The following is a 20,953-nucleotide window of genomic DNA, read 5'->3' as shown; positions in this document are numbered from 1 at the left end:
CACAGGGAAAATTCTTGGGCTAGGTTACCTGACCCCTCAGTTTCCAAAACAGGGTCAGACCTTAAGAGGAAGCAATGAACACCCGTTTACTGCTGAGTTACAGAGCGACTTCTGTAAAAGCAGTAAAATAGCTCCAAATACACTTTGCTTTGCAATGATATTACACAGATACATGTGCGCCTGTGTAAATACTGTTTTTTTGACCATCCCCGATTTGAACAGGTTTAAAACAGGACTTCAATTGATCAGCATTCTAATAGCTGACAAAGTAAGTGGAGCAAAACCATTGGCAATTGGACAGGTGTTATATTCTCAGTTGCAATCTCTTCTCTCACCAAAGTATGTGACTCCTAGCTGTCAGTAAATGAGATTTTAATATTAATACGGAGAGTTCTGTCACTGCTCAGTTAGGAGTTGCTCCATTGGACATTTCAGCAGCTGACAGCTCCGTCTGTCCTGACTCTATACATGTCCCAACAGCTGCTCGAACCATAAGGGCAAACAATGGCAACAGCAAAGGGGGCAGTGGCCTGTCACATAGCAGCAGCTTTCTTGAGGGCTAGCCTTCTGTTACTGCTCCCCTATGTACTGTACCACAATTTGTTCAGAACATAAAAACTGTTTAATATTTTCTCTGAAGCAGCTCAAACCAAATTCTGCAAAAGGGTTTTTATGCCTCATTGAGCAACCCATCTCAGCCTTAAAATAAATTGGCTAATATTTATTAGCGCTTGAGACTTGGCTTTTTGTTACGGAACTGCAGCATACAGGATGAAACTACAGGATCTCTCAATGTATTAACTCCAGCTGTGGTTTGATGGCTAAAGATTTGAAGGATAACTACCTCATCTCACTTACACGTGCTGGGTTTTTCACTCCATTGCCACTATTTGACTCTGGAGTCTCAAAGCTGACAGGTTTTCCATGCCAAGTGAACAACACCAAAGCCATATAGCACTAATCATGTCAAGCCAGCTGCTATAGTACTGCCAAATTCAAAAGAACACCTCCTCCAGGGTATTTGGCTAACCAACTAGACATACTAAATGAAATAGCTTGGCTGAAACAAGACCTCAGCAAAACAAGTGGAAGGACTGAAGAAATATTCACAAACTCTGCAGTTGTTTAAGAAAGATTGCTTTGGAGAAAGGCTCAGGGAGGGCAGGGGAATGGTGATATCGGTGCTCACCGAAAGGTCAAAGTCATCCAGCTAGCTGAAGAAACAAACATCGACAATGGATGGAGGCACGTGAGGTAAATTAGGTTCAGAGCAGTTTCCAACAGATATCTTTCATGTGCTTTCTTTAATGAGTGCAACAAACAGCATGTGATTATTGTCTCAATGGAAGCCAGACAGAAGTCAAGGGCTGTACTTTCAGAGAGTTAGGTGACAATGTTGGTTCAAAATACCAAAGAAAGTCACAGAGATGGACAAATATGCTAAAAGCAGGCAGTGTCTATTAACCGTGATACACGTCAGATAAACAAAAAAAAAGACTAATTATATTCTGGATGGAAATATGTCATAGAATATTCAAGACAGCAGATTACTTAAGATGCCAACAAAACACCAAAAGGAATTCTACACAGAAGTTAAAAATATAAAAAACAAAGTAATAACAAGCTCATAAAAACTTGAGCAATATCTCAATTCAGAGTACAAAGTGCAAGCTGTCAACCACATTATAGAAAGGCCTGAGCTTTTAGAAAGGAGACAATATAATTTTGCTCACATGCTTCCTGGTATAAGTAAATGTAAATGCAAAAGACTTGGAAAATTGGGTTTTTCTTCATTAGAGATCAGATTCTGAGGAGATTTGATAGGATTATGCAGAGTAAATAATGGTTAGCTGTTTAATTGTCAAGGAGTGATAAAACCAGTACAAGATGGAAAGCTAACAAGATGGAAACCAATGGGAAAGATTTAATATACACCCAATCACGAAGAGGCACAAGTGACATTCAGGTTTGATTACTGAGGCAAAAGCTGTTTTCAAGGTTAGATGCTCCATTTCTCAAACAGGGACAACCTTGCATCGGTCAGAAAATTCCACTTAAGAAGCAGAGCACCCGACTTTCCAATTCGGGGGGGGTACAAGGACAGACATGCTGGCATTTGGATTAAAGCACATGCACATCCCTAAGTCAATGTAAAAAAAACCTCTTGACTCTACAATGGAGAATAAGGGAATTATGTCTGGAGCACTGGTCAAAGTTAACCACTTAATCAGGATCACTGAAGAAACAGATGGCAAATATGTTTTATCGCATTGATTGAGGGGATATGGACAGCACTGACTAGGCCAGTACTTAATGCTAATCACAAACTGCCTTTGAAAAGCAGATGGTGAGCTGCCTTCTGGTGCTGCTAGGAACAGTTCCATGATTTTGACCCATGACACTGAAGAAACAGCGATATATTTCCAAGGCAGGATGGTGAGCGGCTTGGAGGGGAACTTGCATGGGGTGGAGTTCCCATCTATCTGCTGCCCTTGTTCTTGAAGGTAGAAGTGGTTGTGAACTTACAAGCTGCTATCTCAGGCACCGTGTACTTCTGCTATAACGTGTAGCTGGTATGCACTGCTGCTGCTAAGTGGCGGTGCTCGTGGATGTGACGTCAAAACAACTTGATTGTTCTGTCCTGGATGGTATGAAACTTCTTGAAGGTTGTTGGAGCTGCACTCATCCAGACAAGTGGAGATTACTCCAACATACTCCTGACCTGTACCTTGTTAATGATGGGTACGTTTTGGGCAGTCTGGTGGAGAGAGTTACCTACAACAGGAATCCTAGGTCACTAACCTGCTCTTGTAGCCACAGTATTTCTGTGGCTAATGCAGTCGAGTTGCTGCTGAATGGTAGCTTCCAAGGTGCTGAGCAAGTCAGGGTAAGTGGGTGCAGTAAGTGGAGGAATTCAGTTACAGAAATATGTCAATGGTCAAGTGACAATGGTTAGATTGTTTCTTATTGATGGTCATTGCCTGGCACATATGGGACATGAATGTTACTGCCACTTGTCAGCCCAGGCTTGGATACTGTCAAGGTCTGACTGCATTTGAAAACAGACTGCTTCAGTAACTGAAGTTACGAATGGCGCTGAACATGGTTCGTCGAGGGTCGCACGTTCCCACTTCTGAGCTAATGATGGAGGGAAGGTTATTGATAAGCAGCTAGAGATGTGAGGACACTACTGAGTAACTCAAAAGGAAAGAACAAAGAACAAAAGAGAAGTATAACATAGAAACAGGCCCTTTCAGTGCTCCAAGCCTGTGCCAAATCATCATGCTCTAACTAATCTAAAAAATAAACTTTCTACTCTTATCTGGCCCGTATTCCTCCATTCCCTCCCTATTTACGTAACCATCCAAATGCCTCTTAAGCGTCGCCAACATGCCTGCTTCCACTATCTCTTCTGCCAGTGCGTTCCAAGCCTCTACCATACTCTGAAAACTTTGCTCACACGTTTCCCTTAAACTTTTGCCCTCTCACCTTGACCCTGTGCCCCCTTGTAATTGAAACTTCAAGCCCTGGAAAAAGCCTCTGACCATCCACCCTATCTATGCCGCTCAAATTTATAGACCTCCATCAGGTCTCCTCTCAGCCAGCATATTTCCAGTGAAAGCAATCCTCGTGTTTTTAACCTTTCCTCATAGCTAATTCCCTTGCGATCAGGAAACATCCTGGTGAAATTTCTCTGCACTCTCTCCAAAACTTCCAAGTCCTTCCACAACAGAAAGTGCACACAATACACCAAATGCAGCCCAAGCAAGGGTTTTATATACCTGCAACATAACTTGCCAACTCTTGTACTCTATGCCCCGGCTGATGAAGGCAAGCATGTTGTGTCTTATTAATCAGCTTGGCCACCTCTGTTGCCGCTTTTCGGGAACTTTCAACTTGCACACCCAGATCTGTATGCTAATGTTCCAACCAGCTCTGCCATTCACAGTATAGTTCACGGCTAAATTCAATCCTCCAAAAGGCATCACCTCATTTGTCTGGATTAAACTCCATCTGGCATTTCTGCACCCAAGTCACCTATTTATCAAGATCTTGTTGCATCCTTTCACAATCATGGGTACTAATCAACAACTCCACCAATCTTTGTGTAATCAATAAATTTAGTTCAATTCTGGATTTCAGCTTTTTTGTCTATGTTTGAACCGAAGCTGGAATGAGGTCAGGAACCAATGGCGACTTGATGACACTTGATGACTCCTTCCACCAATTGGAGTCATGATCCAGAGCATACTGATGGGGTAATAATTGGTTGGATTTGCCCTGTTTTTGTACACATGAAATACTTGGGCAATTTTTCCACATTGCCAGTAAATGCCAGTGTTGTAGCTGTACAGAAACTGCTTAGATAAAGGCACATGAAGTTATGAAGCTCAAGTCTTCAGTGCTATTGCCTAAATGTCAACAGGGCTTAAACACTCAGTACATCTCTATGCTATTGGTTTCAAAGATTGACAACTCCTGCATTTGTCAATTACAGAACCAGTAACTCAAAATCTGGCAGCCTCAGGACCAAATCCATGTCAGATTCCTAACACTGTCAAATTCCAGGGCAGGTGTTGAGGGCTGTGAGCCATTCAGCTGAAGCTGGATGCGGGCCAAGTCAAGGGTGACATGGAGCATGGGATAGAGCAGAGCGCAAAGTCAACAAACAGTCCACAGTAGGCCGCTGCATACTGTTTGCCAAATTATCCAGCCAAGTTACTGATTTGAGACTTTTACTGGATGAAGAGAACATGGAGCCAACTCCAGCTTTTGGATAGATGGAGTTGTTACATTTTACCTGAAGACAAAGACAAGATTTCCCACCACCCCTACCACCACCCACCCAACACCCACCCCAGTTGGTTTGGTAGAAGTAGGGAGTGTTTAACAGAATGTGAGAAGGGTTTTGGTACACAATTGGAAATGACTTCTTTATATAAAAGTGGTACAGTGGTACAGAATGGTGGAAATGACCTGCTCGAAGTTGCCCTGTCAATACATTACAGCACCTTCTTCAGGGACAGCCAGTTGGAAGATGCAAGTTCAGAGATCAAAATTAGCTTTCCATTTCCTTGTGTGTTGTCAAGTATTAATTACAAAGCATTAAAATCATTCACACCAGATAAATTCATCGAACACTGGCCTGGAGAACCTAAGGCACCTGGCGATGTTTTTTATTCCAAACAAACAATTAGCTGAAGAAAGGATTGGGTAGCCAACAAGCCCAACACAGACTATGGAATACACAAAATAATTAAAACCGAAAGCCAATAGATGATGACCGGCAAGTTTGGTTTTACATCCATTGCAATCATTCCCTTCATGTCACATGGGGCTTACGTTACTCATTCTGTGACCCAGTTCATAAATGGGTTCCTTTACTGCTCCATGACAGTTCCATTCTTCATTGCTTCAAGTGTAAGGATACTCTTTCATCACTTACGTTTGTCCAACCGGGGCCGAGGATTGTATCGATAGCCAATCTGACTCCAAAATACCGGCACTGATCCCCGTGTAAGGACAAATGAGAGTGTGTGGCTGTGGACGTGGATTAACTGCTCTGTCTCCACGTAATTTGCCACATTGCCATTTTCATCCACGCCACGCCGTTTATAACGCATCCCTGCAGAAATTCAAAAGAAGAGATTGGTGAAAAGAATTAGCTAAGCTTTCTACCTTAGAAGTAGCTCAACTTTACAATGCCACTGCTGCAATAACATAGACAAAACCTAAGAACCAAATCAATAAGGAAGCTTCCAACAATTGTAATGAAACCAGTGTATTCTGTCATAAAAGAAATCAGCATCTATCCTGCAGGGCATTATCAGAAACTAGAATGAAGTGAATCCAAACTTTCTGATGTGCATGGTATTGCACACTTACACCAGAGGAATCTTAACGTTTTTAATGATTTGGCATCACAATCCCTCAATGAGATTGTAAGGCGACCATTCTTTGTATAAAAGAACAGTCGTCTTACAGAGCTCTATCAACAATCTTTTTGAACCAATGCGCCTATTTCAAAAAAAAACACACCTCAACTGTCTTTGCAGGGCTCCAATAATTGGTGTTTGAAGAAAAAATTCCAAGAACAAATGCTCAATGTCATTAATCGCAATATAAATTGGCAGTAAACGCAAAACACTGAAGTATTAGTGAAGCAAGCCGTTGGAAGCCAAGCACCCAGCAGCATCGTGGGCTAGAGTACAACTGTGTTACTGCTGCTTCCTCCTCATGCCTGGAACGAGAAAAATTCCACTTGAATTCCCACTTCCAGCCTTGTCTCGCCTTCATTCTGTTCAGATCCAGTTAAAACCATCATACTTTGAAAAGAACATACTTATCATACTAGAGATCCATTTCCAAGTATGTGAGACAAGTCAGGCCAGTAGATTTCATTTACAAATTTTGTATTTTTCTTCTTTTAAATTTATTCTGGATTTGTTGACCTTTCCCTTCCTCAACATGTGTCTCCATTCTGGGGACAGGCGGTCATTTAATATTTATTACAAACCCAGCAACTCCAACAACTACCTTGACACTTCCTCACACACCGCTTGCTGCAAGGACTCCATTCTGTTCTCCCAGCTTGTCCACGTGTCACACATTCCAACAATACTACTTTACACCAATGGTGCTTCTGACAAGCCCAGGCATTTAATAGTCTTCTTCACTCTGCTTTACGTTCACCAACTTCAGAATGTGAACTTGATCGTTCCATTGTGTTTCTCACAGATACTCCCAGTGCTTCGTTTCCCTCGTTCTGCTTTCAGCAGAGCGAACCTAAATTCTGCTGTTGACACCTATATAGTAGATTGGTCCCTTCACCGGAACTGTTAACACCATCTTTGTCCTTTGTAGACCCACACCTCCAATTGCTCATCTCCTTCCTGTCAAGTATAAGGCTTTTCCATCTGTATGGACCTGAACATTGGATCTTATTGGATTCAAAACGTTAACTGCACTTCTCTCTCCACCAATGCTGCCTGACTTGCTGGGTTTTTCCAACACTGCTGTTGACTCAGGATAATTATTGGACTTTCTACTCTAATTGTTAAGAGTGATAAGTTAAAGCTTGTTTAATTCACAGATAGTATCAAATGAGCCAGTTTACTTGCTCAGGCCTTTGGAGTGAGAAAAATGCCATGAGCTACTGACTCAGCTGCAAAGGTTCCACTAAACCAGGATGATACTTCAAAAGAGAGAGAACTGGGTGGTTGGATGAGGAATCCATGAAGCAACTCAAGGTGCATGAGCGATCTGAATGATTGCCCACTCTAACAGATTTGCTGCCACCATCCTTTTTCCTGATTGGGAACCACGGAGCAGACAGGCTTTGTGGGTAGAGCAAATTCACGAATGTGAAGTGATTTTTGTCTCAAGCAAGATGCAGTTGACTACATGACGGCAACCAAATACAAGTGACACCGTTGGGATAGTAATTGTGGCAGGACAAGATAACGACGATCCAGGGATTACTCCCTCAAGGCTTCAAAGTGATCAAGACACGTTGAGGGAGTGAGGGAGATGAAGTACAAAATGGTTAAATATGAAGTCATACACTGCAGTTTGAAAAACAAAGGCCCAGCATTATTTAAAATGATGTGAAGCTAAGTGTGGGCATACAATGAGATCTGGCCATCCTTGTACTGCAGCCAGTGACAGGAGCCAAGCACAGCAAGCATATAGGAAGGCGAACGATATACTGGTCATTACTGGAAAAGAAATGATTTCAGAAGTAGGGATGTCTTACTGCAATTACACAGGGCCTTGGGTAATGTATATAGTTTTGGCCTCTCAATCTAAGAAAGAATACACCTGCCATAGGTGGTGTTCACAGGATTGATCCTGGGAATGATGAGACCCCGCTTCGACTAGGTCTGATTTCACTCGAGTTTAGAAGCAGGAAACAAGATTTGATTGGAATTCTAACAGGCTAGACTGACTGGAAGGAGGATGCTTTCTCTGGTTGGTGAGTTTAGAACTTGGAGACAAAGTCTCAGGTCATGGGGTAGACCATTTAGGACTGAAATGAGGAAAACCTTCACTCAAAAAGGTAGGGAACCTGTGGAATTCTAGACCGCAGAATGTTGTGGAGGCCAAAACCACTGGAAGTGTGTGTGAGAAAGAGGTCAGCAAAGTTTGTGTTAAAGGCATCAACAGGTTTGGAGGGAGAAGTGGTAGTATGGCATGGAGATGGAGGATCAGCCTTGAGCATACCCTCACAAACACCAGTCTATGTTCATAATCCTCCTTTAGAGGTGTTAGCTTCAATTTACAATCCGAAGATACGCCCTAAATTCATCACAACCAGCTAGCTGATTAAACTAAGGATTGAAGGGAGTATATTGGTATAATTTGTTGCAAACACAGTTTAAGGCTTCCATTTTGTTCAACATATGCATGCTTGCATGAATCAGTGGGTAAGTTGCAGAGTTAGAGTTGATAGAAAAATCAGTCTATTGGCCATTTTCATCTAACAAACTATCACCAAATGGCAAAGGGATTCTGTGTGCTACAAACAATGCTCTGCATAAACTACCACACTTTAGACAAAGAGGCATTCGCTCAAGCTGCATCACCACTTATTCCTGAAGCAACGGTGGAAGCTACATTTAAAGTGGTTATTAAACTTTAATTAAGGGAAAGTCTATTCACACCAGACAGCTCTAAAGTGTCCAACAGTAAAACTAGGAGTCTACACAAGCTTCTATTGAGTTTCACTAACAGTTCAGACCGTAAAAGATTGAGATGGCAGAGTGCGAGGACAATAGCGGCAATCAAGCAGCTCATGCTCTTTACGTTCGGTCGGGTTTACTGTCGTCACCGGTACATACTTGAAAACGAGCTACATTTTCCTTACTGACAGTGACAGCACCTTTTCTTGTCAAACAGTTGGGGACACACCCAGGGATATGCTAAATCACAGCAAGAGTTCTTAGTCTGCATCATCCTTTACTGGCATGTGGCCATGCTTGGCAGAGGCAGCATTTATTCACCTAGATACTGGTGAGGAGCTGCCTTCTTGAACTGCAGAGGTCACTAGAGTCTAGGTTTGTCCACACTGGTACCCAACCCTCAAATGGGAGAATTGGAAAGAGATAACAGATCCAAGTTTACTCAACACTTTTCAGTGACAGTCAAAGTTGGCACTACTATGGTGTTGGGAATGCAGTTAATTGGTCTCAGCAAACTTCCACAGTGGTGATGCCATCACGACCACTTAAACCACTTCTTGCAATGTTAATTAAGGGATAAATATCAAACAACTAACTGGAGATCATTCCCCTGCCCCTCTCAAAACAGGGCCATGAAACATTTTAAACCTACCAAAGCAGAAAGTATCTGATCTGTAGCACAGCCCGTTTCGATGAGGTGCAGTGTGCACTCAGCCCCACCCCAGAGAATTAAGGTGCGAAAGACCAGCACAGGCCTTCCAGCAGCAACTTAAATCTGCGCCTTCCAATGGTTTCCACTCCTCCATGAATAAACAAACACTGTAAAGCCAATAACCAACGTGGAGGGCACACATTATATGGTGACTGAATTTCAAAAAGTAATTAAAAAGGTTGTCAGAATCTGCTGATGCCACCATATCAATTACTAAACTGAACCATTCCCAGCATAGGAATAGAGATAGAATTGTCTTCTTACAAAAGAATGCTCAATAATGAGTCACAAGGTGTGCAAAATTACCAAATCAAAATGCTGGAATCTGGAATAAAACAAAGACTGGAAATATTCATGCTAGATTGCATCCATGGAGAAAGAATCAACCAACCTGACAGGCTGAGGATCAGCACACTGGTGCAAGTTTAGAACTCCAGTGTTACATTTCTCTCTCGACAAATACAGCCTGACCTGCTATCTATAAATTTACTTGAAATAAAAACCAGAGAATTACAGCTCAAAAGGAGTTCTGATGGGTTATTACACCAGTGTTATTTATTTTTACAATAATCAAGGGCAAATTCGACCGTCCAAGATAATAAAATGTGAGGCTGGGTGATCACAGCAGACCCAGCAGCATCTCAGGAGCACAAAAGCTGACGATTCGGGCCTAGACCTTTCACCAGAGCTCTGATGAAGGGTCTAGGCCCGAAACGTCAGCTTTTGTGCTCCTGAGATGCTGCTGGGTCTGCTGTGTTCACCCAGCCTCACATTTTATTATCTTGGATTCTCAAGCATCTGCAGTTCTCATTATCACAAATTCGACTGTCCGTTCACTTCCCTTAACCTAATCCTTTTGTTCATTTTCAGCAGTTTTGTTTTTAAAAAAAGTTCTTCATTGAATGTCAAAAACTCTGGCCTTGACAGAAACAAGTGCCCATCTCTAAATGCCCAGTAGGAGTCAGTAGTGAGCTGCCTCCCTGAACTGTTGCAATCTTTGAGGTGTAGGTACAACAATATAGTTCCGAGTCAGGATGGTGTGATCATAGAATCCCTGCAGTGTGGAAACAGGCCCTTTGGCCCATCAAGTCCACACCCACTCTCAGACATCCCACCCAGACCCATCCCCCTATTACCCACCTAACATACACATCCCTGAAAACTGCAGGCAATTTAGCATGGCCAATCAACCTAGCCTGCACATCTTTGGGCCGTGGGAAGAAACTAGACCACCCAGAGGAAACCCACGCAGACACGGGGAGAATGTGCAAACTCCACACAGGCAGTTGCCCGAGGGTGGAATCAAACCCGGGTTGCTGGTGTTGAGGCAGTAGTGCTAACCACTGAGCCACTGTGCCACCCTCACGGTTGTGCACCACTTACTGTGCTCGGACCACCTGACTGATGGGTGCCTCCATGAATTATTCCCTTAAGACTTTGAGATACGTCTGCCTCTTTGCAAGTAGTGTGTTTTCTGTGGATGCTACTGGCACATACTACAGGTGTGAGGTAAATGTAGCAAACTGCTATACAACAAGATCTCTGCTCTTTTAACAGAGGACTGCTGACCAGCGAGGCTAGCTGCCTGATTGTCCCACTGCAGTCAAACATGGATGATGTGAACTTGCAGACAGGCTCTCAGTCAGACAGTGTCTAAGACAACAGCTACGAAATGTAGGCTAGCCCAATTCCTGCGTGTGTGTTGGAGGGAACCTACAGGCAGTGGGGTTTCCACGTGTCTGCTGCCAGATTGTGGAGACCATAGTTTTGGAAAGTGCTGTCAGAGGACTCTTGGTGAGTTACTGCTATATATCTTGTACATGGCACACACTGCTGCTACCGCGTGTCAGTGGTGAAGGGAGTAAATACCGGGGAGGTTGTGCAAAGGGTGTTTTTGTCCTGGATAATGTGAAGATTCCAGTGCTGTTGGAGCCATACTCACCCCAGCAAGTGGATATTTGGCATGCCTGGGATTTTATATATCCAGCATACACACAGACCTCTCCGACATGAACACTGACTGATCCAACAGCTTAAACTCTTCCACAGTCAAAAAAGCTTCAACACAATTGCCAAAACAACAACTCCCTGTTGCATAACCGTATATAACAAAAGGCATCCCAGGTCCTCTCTTACATAAGGAGGCTAACTGCCTTAAAGTGTGTCATAGGGAAAATGTGAGGAGCTAGTATTGAATAAAATTATTGCAGGACATTTATATAACCTCAAGGTAATCCAGCAGAGTCGACCTGGTTTTTTGAAAAAGTGGTCATCCTTGACCAATCTAAGTCAGCTCGGAGGAAGTAATATGCACTGTGGATAAAAGGGACGAATACACTGCACTTGATTTTTCAGAAGGGATTTCTAAAGTGCACATTAAAGGTTATTGCAGAAAATAAAAGTTTATGGCTTAACAGGTAAACATCTTGGCATAGATACAAGACTGACTGACTAAGAGAAAACAGATTGGACATTAATAAATCTTCTGCAAGTTGGCAAGATGTCACAAGGATCAAAACCAACACCTCAACTGTTTATAATTTACATCAATTACTTAAGTGAAGAGTCCGAGGCAATGTTGCCCAATTTGCTGGCAACACCAAAATGACAAGATAGTTGTGAACGGGACTAGAGCTTTAAAAAGGCTATCAATGGTTTACATGGAAACATAGAAGATAGGAACAGGAAATGGTTACTCAGCCCTTCAAGCTTGCTCCATAATTCATCATGATCATGGCTGATCGTCTAACTCAACAGCCTAACCCTGCTTTCTCCCCATACCTTTGACCCATTCACTCCAAGCGCTGTATCCAGCCACATCGTGAACACATTCAATGTATTGGCATCAATTACTTCCCATGGTATTGAATTCCACAGGCTCACCGCTCCACATATCTGTCCGAAATGGTCTACCCCTAATCCCCATACTGTGACCCCTGGTTCTGGACACACCCACCATCAGGAACATCCTCTCTGCATCTACCCTGTCTAATCCTGTTAGAATTTTAAGTCCGAGATCCACCCCTCCTCAATCATCTGAGGTCCATCAAAAACAATCCTAACCCAGTCCTTGTACATCAGACCCACCATCCCCAGAATAAGCCTGGTAAACCTTTGCTGCATTCCTTGAGAGCAAGAGCATCCTTCCTCAGAAAAGGAGACCAAAACTGCACATAATATTCCAGGTGTGGTCTCACCAAAAGCCTGTATAACTGGAACACATCCCTGCCCCTGTACTCAAAACCTCTCACAATGAAGGCCAACATACCATCTCCCTTCTTTACCACCTGCTGCACCTGCATGCTTACCTTCAGCGCCTGATGCACAAGGACACCTGGATCCCACTGCACCCTCCCCTCTCCCAATTTACAGCCATTCACGTAGTAATCTGCCTTTTGTTTTTTGCTTCCAAAGTGAATAACCTCATTTATCCAAACTATACTGCATCTGCTATTGATTTGTCCACTCACCCAACCTGTTGAGATCATGCTGAAGGATCTTTGCACCCTTGTCACAGTTCATCCTCCCACCCAACTTGGCATTATGTGCAAAACTTGGAGATGTTACATTTTGTTCCCTCATCCAAATCATTAAATATATTATTGTGAATAGCTGCAGTCCCAGCACCAATCCCTGTGGCATCCCACTAGTTACTGCCTGCCAAGTTGAAAAGGACCCATTAATTCCTACTGTTTCTTCTCTGCCAACCAGTTTCCAATCCATCTCAATATACTTGCCCCAATCCCATGCGCTTTATTCTCACGCATTAATGTCTAATGCAGGGCTTTGTCAAATGCTTTCTGAAAGCCCGGAGAAGCCACACGTGACAAGCAGGAGACAGTCTTTCTACAAGTTACATCTCCACAGAATTCCAACAATTTATCAAGCACAATTTCCCACGAGGGGGTAAATATCTGGAAAATGAAGTATAATACGAAATATTCCACTTCAGTGGAAAAGTCAAAATGTTTTTGAGAGATTGTAGAACTCTGCAATGCAGAGGGACTTCCACGTCAGCGATGATTCACAGACAGTGTACAGGAATAGCAAGTAATTGGGAAGGATTACGGAATGTTATCTTTTCATGCAAGGGAAACAGAATACAGAAGTAGGTAAATATGGTTCAGTTATACAGGTCATTAGCGATGCTATATCTGGAGAGCCGTGACTAGAAGTGGTCTCTTTGTTTAAAGAAGGATGCACTGGAATGAAAAGCGTTGCAAGTAATTTAAATAAGGATTACTGGGCTAATCTCTGAAATGGGCAGGTCATCTTACATGGAAAAGTCAGCCAAGCTAGGCTTGTATCTGGAGTTTAAGAAGAGAAGGAGGGAAATTGATGCAAAAAGCTAATGTGAAATCGTGACTAGTCTTGCCACACCAGATATGCAGAGGATGTTTCCTCTTAGGGGTGAAACAAGGACCAGGGTTCACTGTTTAAAGTCGGGGTGAGCCATTTTAAACAGTGGCAATGTGACACTTTTCTCCGAAGGGTGCGTAACTTCAGAACTCTTCCTGGTCAAAAGCAGAATCTTTGAATGTTTTTAAGTCCAACATGAATAGCTTCTCAGGAAGCAAAGAAGTAAAAGCTCAACAGGAACAGTCAGGAATGCGGACTGAAGATTACCATCAGATGATGTATACTCTTATTAAATGTAGAGTAGGAATGAGGAGCTCAACGGCCTAGTCGTGACCCTTGTTCTTGGTATCAGAAATACGAGCAGCTTTCTTAACAAGCAAGTTGGGAAAGATAGCAAAACTCTTGCATCCCCAACAAGACCTTGGAAAATAAGAGCAAATCTCCAAAGACAGACCACAAGAGTTGTTCAATCGTGCACTCAATTAACAGCTTCTGTTACCTGGATTAACCCCCAGAAACATTTCCAATCAATGTTAGCTTAGCTGTTTCAATTCAGGCAAAATCATTTTTGAGACCATTGTCTTATGAAGAGTTAACTAAACTAGGCAGTTACCATGATGGGAAAATGAAAAGCAGTTCAGCCCCAACGGCACAATGTGTACGACATACTGTTATCCTGACGTGTTCCAGAGTGGAACACCCAGAAGCCTTAAACAAAATCAGGAGAGGCAAGGATAGATAAAGGGTGGAGTTTTGGTCTAGACATTAGCTGAAGTTAACAAAGAAAATGGAGCATGGGGACACCTGCAAACCGTTGACTGAATGCCTTGAACCAAAAAGATCATAAGGAGCAATGGAAATTCAAAACAGCCCTCAAATGGCTATCACTAACACAACGTGCAGTAACAAGTTCAAAGTTCAACCCCTTCCACCATCTCTACACAAAAGCAGCAGTGTATACCAAACAGGGACACGCGAAAAATCACATTAAAACCTTCTACAGCCATGATCCTGCCACCTAGAATGACAACAGCAATAGCTGCATAGGAACACCATGACTACATGCAAGTACTCCTCCAAGCCAACACCAGCCCGACGTGGGCCTTTATCACTGCTCCTTCTGTGGTCACTGGGTCAAAATTCTGGGACTCCATCTGGAAAAGCACTGCAGGTGTACCTACAGCTAAAACCTACTGAAATGCAAACTTTCTGAGCAGAGAAAGCGTCTAAGTAAACAGTTGGCTTTCATATACTATTTGAATATATTCAGATATCCCAGGACAGTTCACAGGGCCATTTCCAGGTGAACTGAGATTTATAGAAGCCAGCAATCATCGCAAGATCTTTACCAACAGCAGAATACAAGGAACAATTTATAGGTCTGTTCTGAGAAAACAGTGATCATCCTGCCATAAAACAGCTTAGAAAAAGCAACAATTGGAAGAACTTGTCAGAAGGGAGACAAATAAGCTTAGCCTTTTTCATGGGAATTCAACATTCTTCCTTTGGGAAATCACAAAGCCAAAACATGCTGTGGTCAAACCAGGCTGGGTGGAAGAATACTGAATGATTACCATGAAATTTTACATGTTCTGGATATTAATAAGCAGCAGAACTGTACGTAGCACCCAAGTGCCTCATTTGCTTTGTTGAGGCACATGAAAGTGTATTAAACCTTTCAAGAAAACTCAGAAGCTAAAGAATCGAGGAGTACAAGGACAGATTGAACAGCAATGGGTCTCTAAAGGCTTCCACCAAAAGAAACAGAAGGGGACAATAGATGGTTAACAATGGAGACCCTGAGCATCTATCTGCTCCTCACTGTGGTCTGAACATGACTGTGTTTCAGTACCTGCTCTGTGTCGACTCCTCCGCGAAATAATTGCCACCAAAAACCTTGGGTGGATGTCATCCACACATTGCTCCTGGGATGGACTTTCTGGGCTGCTTTTCTCATCATCCGAAGACTCGTTATAATTGACAACCAGCTCTTCAATCTGAACGAACCCTTGGATTATTGGAACAATCCAGAAATCTGCATTGGGATCCTGCCAGCAAAGGATATTACATATTTAATCTGAAAACGACAACAGAATCTTGCAAATATTTGAAGCCATTGTCCTTTTGGGAGACTCCACTGGCTGCAGAATTCTCCTGGCCTGTCATCACTGCCACTCCCCATACAATCTAGGATACAACTGTACATGAATGACAAGCCGGCCAAACGTGTAGAATCTCATCATTGTAAAAATACTTCACTACAGCGATCCAATTGTGCACAACTCAGGAGCAACACGAACCCCTCAAAAAAAGAGTCAGCTAATGTTAAGAAGCATTTTATCTACTCCATTGTGACGCAAGGTACATGTGAGAAACTTGTAGACGTGCATTATGCCTGCACAGAATCAATTGGGAAACTGTATTTTTAATGCTTTCAAAAATATCAATGAAATACTCCCTCAGAAGAAATAAAAAGAGTGACCTTAGATGATGTAAAACTTTTACATTTTACCTGCTACATCACCCAGAAATTCGACTCTATTGGTCAACAGAACTGAATACGGGGAAAGAGTGCACGATTGCCTAACAGCACGACATTGCCCATTATAACAACCAAGCTCATCCCTAGCTTGGCTCTCATGACATTCATAGAACTGAGTCTGTTTAGGGACAGCGTCACAGATAGCATGCGCTTTGGCACACTTATCTTAAGGCTCAATCTTCGCTGTATTTACACTGTTCATATTAGGGCCCTGTGGATTGCCACTGGAAAGTGTTTTCCAAGTTAAACAAAACACCCATTGATGATCAACATTTCCTTCCTGCCACTAACATTTCAGATCCTCTTGCCCTTACCCTTGTCCAAAAGGGTTTCGACATCTCCAATTCTTGTCATGTAGGGTATGCTCCAATGTCTTCCAAGGATTTGTACAGGCAAACATATTACTCTCAACAGGAAGCCCATAACATTTTAAAGAGAGTTCATCAGGTACGACCTTCCCTTAACAAGCAATCCTGTCCTCAATTAGTCTGTGTTCTGCCAAATGACAATTTAGTATGGCCCTCAATTCTTTCCAATAATTCACCGTCTCCAAGGCTGGGATGACTGGCCTATAATCAGACAGTCTAATCCTTCCTGGTTTTTTAAATATTGCCCATCAGCAGCAGTGCCATGGTATCGAGAAGAGACAGAAAAACGATGGCCTTAGCTCTGCTAATACTAAGCTTCAGAGCCTGGGAGACATGTCATTCGGCCCAGAAATTTATTTGCTTCCAGAAATGTCAGTCCACTTAATAACATCTGCCACTGTGCATAGCCCAGCCGATATTTCAACCCTAACTACAACGTCAGCATAATCCACCTGCTTTGTTGCTCTAATGCTCCAAAAGTAACAGCAACCGAAATATATAAAGGAGTGAAAACTACAATGGCAGAGGTTCAATATGCTTCAAAAGTGAACAAACTTTCACCTGCTGAAAATTTAGCAGTTACTAAACAAAACGGATTTGACACTCACTTGTGGTTGCAGACACAGACACAAAGACAGCACACAAAGCCCAGCTGAGGCCTAAACATGGACCAAGCTTAGGCTTAATTCAGTTCCATCAGTCAATGTGTTTCAAAACTTTTATGAAAGGCGTCATATCATAGCTGCAGGGATAATATTTGTTCTGTCTAACAGAGGTGTAACTACAGTTCCAACTGCATTAATATGCAACCCACATTAGGCTAAGCAAGCATCAGTGATGCACTATAAAAGTTAAGGCAACTTGCTTTGGATGTTGGCCGACAAAAACCAAAAGAACTGCGGATGTTGTGAATCAGCAACAAAAACGTAAAGTTGCTGGAAAAGTTCAGCGGGTCTGGCAGCATCCACGACGAACACAAAACTGAGTTAACATTTCAGGTCCGGCGACCCTTCCTCAGAACTGGATGTTAGCCCACCTGCCCCTTAGAAAGCTAGCTTTCACATAATGCAGGCAATAATCTTGCTGTCATGTTTTATGGTCTTACACAGGCAGAAAGCAGGAGAATGGGTTTGAGAAACTTATCAGCCATGATCGAAAGACTGAGCAGACTCGATAGGCCAAATGGCCTCATTTCTGCTCCTACATCTCATGGTAATTTATATTACAACATAAACAGATTGTCAACACAGCCAAGTAGATGGAGTAGGAGGGATATCACAGACTGAGGGAACAATTTTTTCCAAGGTTAGAATATGGAAATTAGCTTCCCCCCCCACCCCCCATACTGTACACAGCATGTTTTACATTAGTTTCCTGAAATGCTGTAACGGATAGATGTGAAGGAAATGGCAGGCAGAACCATTCACAAGTCTTTTTAATCCAACAGCCAGCTGACAAAGCACACGGGCAACAATTTGGAAATTGTAACCCTGTGCTGAACCTCAGTAATCCTAAAATAGCAAAAGGAGAGGAGATAATTCTTGACAGTGATTTCATTTCAGCTTTACAAACGAAAACAGACAGAGTTCCTTAAGTCGGCCTACAAAGAGCTATTTTAATAACTCTAGGTGCATGCAATGGGTAATACAGCAGGGACCAGCAAATTCAACAAACTTACTGCATTCCTGCTGGTCCTCTTTTGTCTCTCCTACTCCCCAACCTCAATGAAACATCTGCACTTGAATGACATCAGTTGGGAGGTAAATCAGGAGACAGATCTTTCTCCTCGTTCTCAGCTGGCAGCATTCTGCGCTCCAGCTCAGGTGATAACAAGTTGGAGGGGACACTCTAGAGACTATGTCTGAGTGGTGACTTGGCCAATAACAAATAGCTGATTGATCCTGGTCACCCTTCCACAGACCAACGACAAAGATCTTCTGCCGGCCAACAACTATGTGATTGGCTGAGCAGCTTGAGTGTGTACACATTTGTGCAGAAGCCATCAGACCTCATTAAGGAATAACTGTTCTTCGCTCTGCCGTAAAAAACACCTTAGGCCTGAAGAAAGCCAGTTTATTTTTCTCTCATTAGTTGCTATAAAGTATAGCTTTTAACCAATAAGACAAAGACTTAAGTTTAAAAAAGTGAACCAGTCACCCTCTGTAGCCTGCAGGTGAAGTAAAGTAACATGGAGGAAGATGGATTGAGGAGCAGCAGATCCTGACAAGTCATAAAGGACCATCTCAATGAGCCACGTAGACAGGGACCATTGAACTGGTCGCCAAGTCTTCTCCTCGGTTCATAACAAGTGATTATTTGTGGGAACATTTTCAATGGGGATTGGAGTTTTAACTAACTGCAATTGTAGTCAATGGCTCCACAATTGTTTATCGGTAACAAGAAAGTGTGTAATTCTTCGTGTGATAAAACCAAACTTTCTAAACTTCTATAAAATCTCTAAATTTTGGTGACAGAGTCGAAAGTTTCATTTCCCATTGAGCTACTCCAGTGAGACATATCTCCAGAACCCAAGATCTAAAAAACAATTACAGTCAGACTTGTCAGATGCAAAATTAGCAAACTTCTACGCAGTAATAAAGGTTTGGAACACATACCCATGAATGGTAGCTGATGCTAATTTGCATGTTCATTTTTGTCAATTGTGTATTAGGGTTATGGGAGAAAAGTAACATAGCAGGTTCAAAGGACTAAATAACATTCCTGCTCGTGTTGCTAAACCCGCTTCCTTTTAACAAATACAGCATTTGCTTACAATGACAAATAAATGCCAGCCCTGCCCTGACCTCAGCACATTCTTTACTCAAATCAGTGGTCCCAAAGGATCACTTGGTTATTAAACTAAACTTCAAAAACTTTTCATCACAAGCTGCATTAAGAGCACATAGGCAAGACCAGGAAAGCAGCAAGCGTACGTCCATTTTCCATCACCCGAGACAGGCTGGGGAAAAAAACCAGTATTGTACTTCTATATGGCCTGTGAGTGGTTTGCTTTCAACTTGTCATCAGGCGAGTGGCTCTCTCTCTATACTTTGGGATAATTATTGAGACAGAGCACGTACCACAAATAACGTTCTGAAGTCAGCAGGATAATACTGACCCTGGATGTGCACAAGGCCTAGCTCAGGCTTCTTCAAATCTGAACCACAGAAAAACAGTGAAGTGACAAAAACAAAGTTGCTGGAAAAGTTCAGCAGGTCTGGCAGCATCTGTGGAAGAAAAAACAGAGAGTTAACGTTTCGGGTCCGGGGACCCTGCCTCAGACCCGCTGAGCTTTTCCAGCAACTTTGTTCCTGATTTACAGCATCCGCTGTTCTTTTGGTTTTTAAACAGTGAAGTGAACTGGAGCTGTTGGACATGGAGGGTGTACACGCCTATTTAAATCCATCTTTTGTTTTCAAAGAGAACAAGAATAGCTACTTACGCTTAATTTGATCAGGTCATCAATCATGTGCTTATTCCAAAAAAATCTATCATCAACCTGTGCAAAAGAAAAGAGGCATCAGTTAGCAGCACACTACTGTTGTTTTAAATTATGGTTTAGAGCACCCTCTATTAGAGGGCGGAATCACTTCTTAATATTCCATCTGAATAATCATGTTTCTGGGAGCCTACAACTGAGACCAGTCTGTCTCAAGTTCCCCAAATGAATACTTGTTATACAACGTTCTACAGCAAATTCAAGCGATGAGTACAAAAAAAATTGCTATTTAAGATCCCATTTGAACTTCAAAAAATACCCTGGGCATTTCTAAAATGGCATGAAAATAGCCACAAAGTCAAAGAGCTTGGTTCATAAAGCTAGAGAGGGAGAGGTAGACACGGCTGGGTACGAGAAAGGCAAAGCCAGAGAGGATGGGGATCCAGCTGAAGGGATATCTGCCAAATGGTGATAATTGAATTGTGTGTGGCAAATAGAGGGTTTCACTGGAACGTGGAGCGAGACCAATGAGGGAACTGGTAAGGCAGCAGGCAATCACATACAACCAACATTTTGGATACAGTTAACTTCAATACTTGTCTTTGAGCCTCTAACCTACTTCAGCCTAAAGGAGGCACAACCCCAGGTGTGGCTGTGGAGTTTTGCACACACTGGGTATTCAAGGCAGTCTTGTCCTTGCTGGGGTGTCTGTCTGCTTTTACACGACTCAAGACAATTAACAGGCAGACTGAAGTGACAAGCAACCCTGGAGCTTGTTCAAACAGAAACCATCTCCTCTCCTGTCAGAGCCATCAGGTCACTGGCTGAATTAAGTTTTTAAGGTGTTATCAC

General features: G+C 42.6%; 1 protein-coding gene across 3 annotated transcripts in view; it reads right to left on the bottom strand.

Annotated features, from left to right (window-relative positions):
• inpp5f (inositol polyphosphate-5-phosphatase F) overlaps positions 1-20,953 on the bottom strand; it is a 189,579-nt gene that overhangs the window by 41,348 nt on the left and 127,278 nt on the right. For all 3 annotated transcript variants that reach the window (XM_048551468.2, XM_048551469.2, XM_048551471.2), the window contains 3 exons: positions 20,105-20,161; positions 15,605-15,800; positions 5,447-5,626 (listed from right to left, as the gene is read on the bottom strand). In XM_048551468.2, coding sequence (XP_048407425.2) covers positions 5,447-5,626; positions 15,605-15,800; positions 20,105-20,161 — 433 coding nt within the window. The remainder of the gene's footprint in view (positions 1-5,446; positions 5,627-15,604; positions 15,801-20,104; positions 20,162-20,953) is intronic.

This window comes from Stegostoma tigrinum, chromosome 20, assembly GCF_030684315.1.
Source record: "Stegostoma tigrinum isolate sSteTig4 chromosome 20, sSteTig4.hap1, whole genome shotgun sequence".
Taxonomy (NCBI): Eukaryota; Metazoa; Chordata; class Chondrichthyes; order Orectolobiformes; family Stegostomatidae; genus Stegostoma; species Stegostoma tigrinum.
The sequence above is the reverse complement of the archived record's forward strand: the minus strand, read 5'-3'. Positions and strand labels throughout refer to the sequence as shown.